This window comes from Ruditapes philippinarum, unplaced genomic scaffold (assembly GCF_026571515.1).
Source record: "Ruditapes philippinarum isolate M1 unplaced genomic scaffold, ASM2657151v2 ctg6828_1_1_1_1, whole genome shotgun sequence".
Classification (NCBI taxonomy): domain Eukaryota; kingdom Metazoa; phylum Mollusca; class Bivalvia; order Venerida; family Veneridae; genus Ruditapes; species Ruditapes philippinarum.
The window spans coordinates 37,008-46,804 of NW_026852366.1; the positions used below are offsets into that span (position 1 = coordinate 37,008).

Genomic DNA, 9,797 nt, shown 5'->3' on the forward strand with positions numbered 1-9,797 from the left:
TACGTCACCCAAACATAAATCATCGTTGCATTTAATGCGACTGTATGTTTCTAAGCACAAAAACCGTTGTAATTAACGTTATTGTACGCCATTTGATCATTGCCACTCATATTAACGTGATGACATATCATTTAAGAATAAACTTGTATACACGATCTCTAAGCATAAATCGTTGTAATTTAATTTTACAACTTTCCGGCTAGTAAAACAATTATTAGAAAGGTTTTGACAATAAATCCTCCGAAATTTAATAGATTCTGAATGTACATGGACAAAAATCTAAAACAAATAAAGTCTTCTTTCCGCTCGTGACGTACGTAGAATTGATTTTCGAACATTAATATGTCTTTAGGGGATTTGCGGTGAGAGGGGGGGGGGGGTACTGATAGGAAAGTTTTGGGACTTTATAACTGAGATAACTGTCAAGTTAAACTCCTCGATGTGCTCGATTCGTTTTAATATACGTCGCCTTGCAATAAACTACATGGATCTACTTGAATGTTTCGAGATATCAAAGAATTCAAGATTGTTTTTGTCCCCCATTTATCAATGTTTCGTTAGATAAAAATGCTGTAACGTTTTGGTAAATACCTCGGATTAGTTTTATCAGTATTGAATCAATGAAACGTTTTGCATAGAAAACAAGGAAGTTCTCAAGATGGCAGCCATTGCATTTCTTTTTCTGATATTTTCGATATTTTGCTTAGGTAAATATAATTTAATGACATTAATAAATTAAATTAAATTATATTATATGTGTAATGTATTTATTTTTATAGTTTAAAATTTTGTATACTTTAATTAAAGCTTATTATTTTCACAACTGTTTTACTGATTTGATATATGACAGACGTGTACACGCTATTATTTTGAAAATAATAAAATGTAATTAAGGTCACCATGGCAGAGTAGTAACGGTAGCTGACTTTTTATCACTTATGGGGTTGAGGTCTGAATTGTATGTAAGGGATAGCAGCTGCTGTCCTACAAACTTAGGATATGTCGTTAGTCCAACATGGTTCTTCTCAAGATCAAACTTGTGTCTGAAATTATGCTTGAACGTGTCTTCCTACATTAGACCAGATGAGAAGTTATAAGTTGATAGTGACTTAAGGTCAGTGACCATGCCTACTCAGTCACAGAGACCCCTTAAACTGTCAGTCATATAATAAATAAAATCTTTCAACAGATAATACAGTATATGCTAGTGAATGTTGCAAGGCTTACACTGACAACTATGGGTATGTTGTTATCTTTGATCGTTAATTATTTTTTTCCTTACCTAGTACTAGATGTAATGATAATAATCTTATATGATATTTTTGAGTACAGTCTGCATCAAAACTTCATAACCACAGTGTATATCCAGTAACGCAGAAGTGTGCAAAAGTAACACAGATAATTGTTCAATATAGTTGCTAAAACGACCACCGCAATATCTTAATAAACAAGAATTTTTATTGTACACCAAAATGGAAGAAATGAATTAGAACATGCGGTTGCTGAGTCATTATACTTTCAACCTCATCAAAAATAGTTCCATGAAAATGTTTATTTTTCAAGATCATTTTACAAGACCTGACTAGCAATTTGCGGCGATTTTTAGTTTTGTTGATATCTGTAACTGCAATAACGTACGTATTACTTTATGATTTTTTATGTTCGGTGTATGTGACACATTTTCCCATCTACTTGTGTCATATTACACTTTGTTAAGGAGATAAAAAGTAATTGAGACTATTTTTTCGAGGTTACGCCGAATTCGCGAATGAAGCACCGAAGCAACAGCGGTTATCTCATAAAAAGTAGCTTATTGTAATTTTACCAGCTTCCTTCTTTTAATAGTTTGACAAATGTCTTAGGTATACAGAATATGAAAAACTAAAGTTTTAAATGTGTTAAGTGTACATATTAATTTGAAGAAAAACAAAAATCACCCTCAAAATGGTAATCAGGTTGTCCTTCTCACGAATGATCTGAAAAAGTAAACATTTTAGTGAAAAAAAATGTAATGCCGATTTAAGTCTTATATCTTATCAGTCGCATGCTCTAATTCATTTCTTTGAATTTTATTTAGACTAAAATATTTTGGTTCGATTACTTACTGTGTTATTCGTTTAGGTAATACCTTTGCACAGATAAGGCGTTACTTAACGTTATTTGCACATTCCTGCGTTACTGGATATGCACGGTGGTAACGAAGAAATGAATATGCATTAACGGATAAAAAATACGTGAAAACACGCCGGTCTATTATTTCCAAAAGCTCGCCGAATGCTCACTTTTTAACACTTCTTTCAGACACACTTGACATACGTTTATATGAAACGACAACTTATGTTAGATTCTGTATTCACGCTTATATAACACAACCCTCTAGTACAAATTCTGATATTATAGATATACAATACTTATATCAACGATATAATATTCAAAGACTGATTTTTACGCCTGTTTTTTGTCAAACAGCTAATGCATTTAATTTTATTAAGAGTTCGACAAGATGAAGAGTGGTGTCCGGATTATTGTTGTGATAAAACGTACATACTATATACTCCAACGACACCAGATCTAGAATGCTGCAGTAGTAGTTTTCGTCGGACAGACTCTTACAGACGAACCAGTTCGTGCAGTGCCTGGTGGTCACAACATGCGTAAGTTTATAATTACCTTCCTTATATCAAAATGTAAATTTCAGTCTAAAGATATTCTTGTTAACAAATTCTGGCACACCTGTGAATCATATAACTAATTTCCAATTATTGGTTACACGCTTGTGTTGGATGGAAACCCGGATTGATGTCAGGAGACTCGGGTGGATGAAGACGCTGGTTGCAAATCATACATTACACGTATTGCACGTATAAAGAGATGCCGGGTTCAACTACAACTATGTAACCCTCTCACTAGCACCATCTACTTCATGTGAGCAAGCAACAAGATGTATCTTATTCATATTAAAATCGTTCAGAAATATCAGAGGGGACTCGCACCAATTGTGGTGTGGCAACAGATGACTTGATTACAGGATTGATATTCTACTTCATCTTAGACATTTGGGTTATTTGATTAGCATTTGTTTATTATTATAAGTTTATCAAAGTGTTATTTGAATGACAATCGTGCCAGCTGTACTCTTTACAAAATTCGTCACGTTCAGATACACGTTTTAAATGCCAACCGTTTTATGTTCAAACCATCTTTAGATACGTTCTTTAAAATCTGTAGACAATCAAAACTCTCCTCAAAAATATGTAAAAAAAGCTTGATAGAGAGACTCTTTTGCTGCTGCTGCTACTGTTGTTGTTGTTGTTGTTGTTGTTGATGATGATGATGATGATGATGATGATGATGATGATGAATGAAGAAAATTTTTAATTCATAATTAATTATGCACAAATTTATTGTTTTAGGTGGGTGCCAGTGCTAATATCAATCGGTTGTATTGCGGCCATAACTCTTTGTTGTTTTGGATGCTTTAAATTGTGTTCAAACAACAACAACAGAACTGGTATGATGATTCAACAGCCTCAGGCTCCAGGTAATCTGTCAATGGATCAATATTATTATAGCAATTTATTAATTTAATACGCGATTTATCATCTGTATCATTTAAAGCTTGTCGAGCAATTAATTAATCAGTATAATCAATTACTCTTCCAAAGAAGTAACAAAAGCAACAATAAGCTGGCATTTTATCAATATAGAAATTAATAAGTATAAGTATTTCAAAATTGGAGCAAAAATCATTTGAAGAAATAACTAAAGCAACACGCATTCAAATCAGGTAAGATTGAAAGATATGAATATGGCGATAGAGCAATTTTATTATTAATCAATGTTAGCAAAAATTCATCAGAATATGGTACGTTGGCAATAATTTTATATTTTGATTGATTAATATAATTGCAATTAATCATTATCAGCAAATAATCATTTTTGGAAGTATTTTTGAGCACCTTGAACACATTTTGAAAAGCCTTATATTGATTGAAATACTTTACGAAGAAGTATAAAAATAGCATCAAATATGCACGTATATATTTATGTTTCTAACGGCCTATTAATGTATAAACCGTATTTTGCCTCTGTTGCGTTTTTGCAATTAGTATTGTTATAGTGATTTATTATTTTGTATGGGTAGAATACTACCTATTTTATATTTTGCTTCTTTAATGCAAAATAATTTCACAGAAAAGTGTACCTAATATGCTCTTACTAAACTATTACCATGTTGCGAAACAGTTAAATGCCCTTTCTAAAGAGGAAAACAATAATTCTTTTTTATGGTGCAATGTGCCTTAAATTAGGATTGAATTCATTTAAATGATAAAATCGTATGGAAGTATTTTATAATAAGGTTTAATAGAGATAACAATTTTTTTTTCAGCTGTTATCATGGTATCCGGTCAGCACCAGGGTCAACCACAATATCCGTCCTCCTCGGTACAAAACCAAGCTGTGTACCCACCAGGTGGCTTCAACCCGGCACCACCGCCGTACGACACGGGCGTACCACCAAAGTCGAACTATCCGAATTAAAAAGTTACATGAACAGGAGCTTTTTTCACGAAATTGGACAGTGTTGATTTGCATAATTTTATAAAAAATATTTTATCATTTATATTTTTTTCAGGTGCATTAAGCCCCCCAAAAAATAATTTTAAAATTTTAAAAGGTTTATTTTAGCTTTTAGTGTCCTATTAAGTTTCCGAGTGTTTTCTCATCGTCCATATAGTAGAACCTTTTTTTGGCTTCTTTGGCAAGTAGTACAATTTAAATGATGAGGTATTTTATATGGAAATTGAAATAACACTTCGTTTACATTTTGCTTTGTTAATGAGCAATTATTTCATATAAAGCGCTACTCTCTTCCGGAGATAAACATATTATATGTTCTAAGTTAGTAATTAAACATTATTCAATGTATAAATAAACACATGAATTCACTAGTCGTCCTACAGAGAAAAAGAGAAAGGCACACAAAAAAAACAAGAACATAATTAATTTCTCAGGCTGACTGTGCCTTTAAATATTTATTCTGTTTTCTGAAAATAAAATAATGAATGGATATGGATTTTCATTTTCATATCAGCTACTTGTACAAGCATTGAGAAAGAAAATTTTAATATTGCCACAGCAAATGTAAGCAAAGTATGGTTGCCTTTTATCTATTTCAATGGGTCATTATCAACAAACGCTTGCCTTCTATGTACAAATTCAAGTTATCTTCAGTTTGAGAGATTGATTTTGAAAGGTTAAATATTGATAAAACACGTAAACTGTTTACAGATTTTGTATACTTTAATAAAACCCGAATTAATATTCATGCACTTATTACGTGGATGACCGTCTCTGCGCAAAGCAATTGGAGAATCCGCCCGTTGGAACTCACGTTACATATTCCGCATATACTACTTTTCATACCGAGTTGCCAACACTGGTAAATAGTCTGCGCTACCGATTCCTGAATATATGGTGTCCCGTTTGGGCCATTGCAATTTCTCTGAGAACAAAAAGCGCAAAATACGACAGTACAATTCTATCACTACAGCAGCACGACGGCAAGATGCGCCAGTTCAAAGGTGACAGTACGATGGTGACACTGTGACAGTATGGTGACAAAGCGCCGGTGCGATATTGACAGTCCGATAGTTACAGTACGACAGTTTATGTTTCCCGCATAAATCTAAATTGAGTCCAATACTGTGTACAGTATATGAATAAATATACGGTCGTCTCTTTAAATTTTGCGAATGTAGATGTCGCGATAGCGCCAATATTAAAGTGACATTTTACCGATTTTTCCGCTGTCATGTTAAATAGAATTAGTAAATATATTTTACAGATTGGCAATTATTATCATGGTGTTTGATCCAAAATTAATAATTTAAAGAATTTTTTTGATACAATATAAAAGTTAAATTTTAAAGAGACTGCCTCACCTCTTTTTAATTATAAGTTAACGTTAACAATACATTTCACTCGATATTTTAATTAAAGAAATTTTCGTTGGCCACGTTGATTATCGATTAATTATTTTTTAAAGTATTAAACTGAACACAATTATGGCAAAATATCATGTTTTATTGTTACCTAGTCATTGACCATTTAAGCTTTGATAACCCGTTAAGTAAGATAGATAACTCATTATTACGATACTTTAAAACCTACGTGTTGTTACCTTCCTTGTTAAATACACATTAATTATTGTACGTTAAGCGCTACTTTAGTAAATAATTTAACATCTTATATGCATCAAAAAATTTTGAACACATATTTGACATTTATAAAGATAAAGAAAGATATTCATCTGTGAGGCATAATGTGCTTTTAAATGGTATATACGCGTATTAAACATTTTTGCTGTTATACATGTAAATGTGTGTATTTGTCTGCTTCTCTAAAATGAAGTGTACTCAAAAGTGATAATTAGGAGATAAAAAAGAGATAAAAACTGGTTTCACAGTCTATATCAGATAAATATGATAACCCTAAATACCTTGTTAAACAAATAAAGGTAAGACCTTATAGAGCAGATAGAAATTGAAGGAAAAATAAAAACTGCAAAACAAACCCTGTAGTTAGAGTAATCAAAAATCCCTACAACGGTTAATGTACTGTTTCCGGCATTATTATAGCAACCGTATATTTTTTTCTCTATTCGATGCGTACGTTATGGAGTGTGTACATCAAAGCATTTGCCTTTCACCACCGTAAGTAAGAATCCCGGTACGGGCTTTTGATTCTATCATCTTTAAAAGACATCCAGCTAGATTACGGAAAGTCAGTAGAGGATACATGTACTTCAAGTGTCCGCTTATGTCTGAAATTATACATAGAAGGCATCTGAGAGCCCCCCCCCCCCGTCACACACATACATCTGAGATCTCTCCCCCCCCCACACAATCTGAGATCCCCCCCCCACACACACACATCTGAGATCTCTCCCCCACACACACATCTGAGACCTCTCTCCCCTCCCCACACACATCTGAGATCTCTCCACCACACACACACATCTGATATCTCCCACCCACACACAATCTCTCCCCCCCACACACATCTGAGATCTCACTCCGCCCACACACACACAGATACATCTGAGATCTCTCTCCCCCCACACACTCATCTGAGATCTCTCCCCCACATACATCTGAGATCTCACCCACATACACACACACATATCTGAGATATCTTCCCCCCCACACAACTGAGATCTCTTCCCCCACCCACACATACATCTGAGATCTCTCCCCCAACACTGACATTATACAAAGAAGGCATCTGAGAGTCCCCCCACACACACATCTGAGATCTCTCCCCCCTAACACAATCTGAGATCTCCCCCACACACACATATGAGATCTCTCCCCCCACACACATCTGAGATCTCTCCACCACACACACACATCTGAGATCTCCCTCACACACACAATCTCTCCCCCACACACACATCTGAGATCTCACTCAGCCCACAAACACATCTGAGATCTCTCTCCCCCCGCACACACATCTGAGATCTCCCCCCCCCCCCACACACACACATCTGAGATATCTCCCCCACACAAATCTGAGATCTCTCTACCCCCCCCCCCCCCCCGCACACACATCTGGATTCCCCCCCCACACACACACATCTGAGATCCCTCCCCCCACACACACATCTGAGATCTCTCCCCCGCACACACACACACATCTGAGATCTCTCTCCCCACACACATATCTGAGATCTCTCCCCACACACATCTGTGATCTCTTGCCCCACCCACACCGAAATCTGAGATCTCTCCCCGCCCTCACACATATCTGAGATCTCTCCCCCGCCCCCCCCACACACACACATATGAGATCTCTTCCCCTACACACACACATCTGAGATCTCCCCCCGCCCACACACACACACACACACACATATTTGAGATCTCTCCCCCACACCCATCTGACGTCAGCTCCTCCACCACCTTCATCTTTACCCAGATATCGTGGATTTGAGCCCAACTCGGAACAACACCATGCTTGCTGATATGGAATACTGAGTATTAGCTTGTTACAGGAAGCGTACTTTTGCAAGGGCAGTTTAATAAATAAATGTTTGTTTCAAAATCAAGCATATTGTCTATGTTAAAACTAGATGTGTAAGCGGTTATAATGGTAGAAGTGAAATGGCCACTGCCCTATGCCCGGCGCCTGACCAGAAACCGGAATTGACGTTCGGAAAACAATGCTTGTCACATGATTGTGGTTTTCTACTCGGCAGATGTGATATTCATATATATCTGTTTGTTTATATTTATCACATTGACTGAGAACTTGAACATCAACCGTTTTGTTTAACATAGTATGAAAAGCATGTCGGTAAAATGTAACGTAAAACACTAGCCCTCAATCCACATTACGAGTTAGAAAATGTTGACTTTTAGGTACATGTATATACAAATCTTAGCTAACGTTAAAGGTCATATATGACTGAAATTATTTATTGTTTAATTTGAAATGAAAAAAAAACACAATTATTTCTACTATAGTGTAGACTATCAGCCCGTCTCACACAAAACACGGTTGGACACTCGGTCCTAACACGGTATACTCGGTTAAACACGGGTTGACTGGTACGAGTATTGGACTCCAACCGTACCTGGGGATTAGTTGGTACGAGTTAGACTCGAATATAGCACGAGTATTTACGAATAAAGCACGGATATACTCGGTCAAGCAAAGTTTGAAGACGATTTGCATTCGAATATATACGAATGTTGTTCGGTTCCAACTACGGTCTGGTACGATTAATCACGACTTTTACTCGATTCACTCGACTTTGACAGGGTTAACATAGGATCCCGCCGACTTTTATTCGAGTTATGCTCGGATTATCACACATTCATGTATGTTTTGATATAAATTTACCCATTTTTATGGCTTGGCTTCATAAATTTTCGAATTCTCAACGAATAATAAAAACAATAGCAGATGCAACAAACAACAATAAAGGAACTAGAAATAATGATTAGACTAATAGACATTGAGATTATTTTGGCCAGAAGACGTGAGGAGAGACAAAATCAAACCAACATAAGACAGAGAAGAAGGAGGCAAATTTGGACAAGAAAATGGCTCAACAGAAGGACCATGCTTGGTAAATATGAGACTCTGCTACAAGAACTAAACAGAGAGGACCCTATGTATTACAAGAACTTCCTCCGTGTTGATGCCGACTTGTTTGGGGAGTTGGTAAGACGCGTTGGGCCAAAGATATCTAAGAGGACATCCAATTGGACATTAACAATAATATTATATCTTTTTTCCAGGGAAAAAATTGCAAAGTATAAATAGCATGAATTATTAATACTAATCTCAATGATCGATAGAAGAAGTACGTATAAATATATATGTGAGAGTTTTAAAATAAATGTCGCTGATAAATGTTTGTTTACTATTATTTATGTTCAGAGAGCCATTGGAGCCTGAACTCATGCTTGCAATCACACTAAGAAACATGACCACTAGTGTAACATTCAGACAGTACAGTTTCCGTGTAGCAGACAATACAATCTCCAAATTCATACCAACCGTCCTGGAGGCCATAGTCGACACATTAAAAGCCGAAGTTAAGCCACCACATATTGAGCCAGGTAAATGGAGGGAAGTCAGTGACAGGTTCAACATCAAGTGGAATTCCCCCCATGCTTGTGGTGCCCTGGTTGGCAGATATATTCCTATCAAGGCTCCACCAAAATCTGGATCACTCTACCACAACTACAAGGGCTTTTTCTCCATGATCATTCTGGCATTGGCAG

At 36.0% G+C, this 9,797-nt stretch overlaps 1 protein-coding gene across 1 annotated transcript; it reads left to right on the forward strand.

Moving 5' to 3' along the window:
* Positions 1 to 478: 478 nt before the first annotated feature.
* On the forward strand, positions 479 to 5,069 carry LOC132758220 (uncharacterized). The gene is made up of 5 exons (XM_060749778.1): positions 479 to 707; positions 1,190 to 1,241; positions 2,493 to 2,654; positions 3,414 to 3,541; positions 4,391 to 5,069. The coding sequence occupies exons 1-5, from the start codon at positions 659 to 661 to the stop codon at positions 4,540 to 4,542; spliced, it is 543 nt and encodes a 180-aa protein (XP_060605761.1). The 5' UTR covers positions 479 to 658; the 3' UTR covers positions 4,543 to 5,069.
* The last annotated feature ends 4,728 nt before the right edge of the window (positions 5,070 to 9,797 follow it).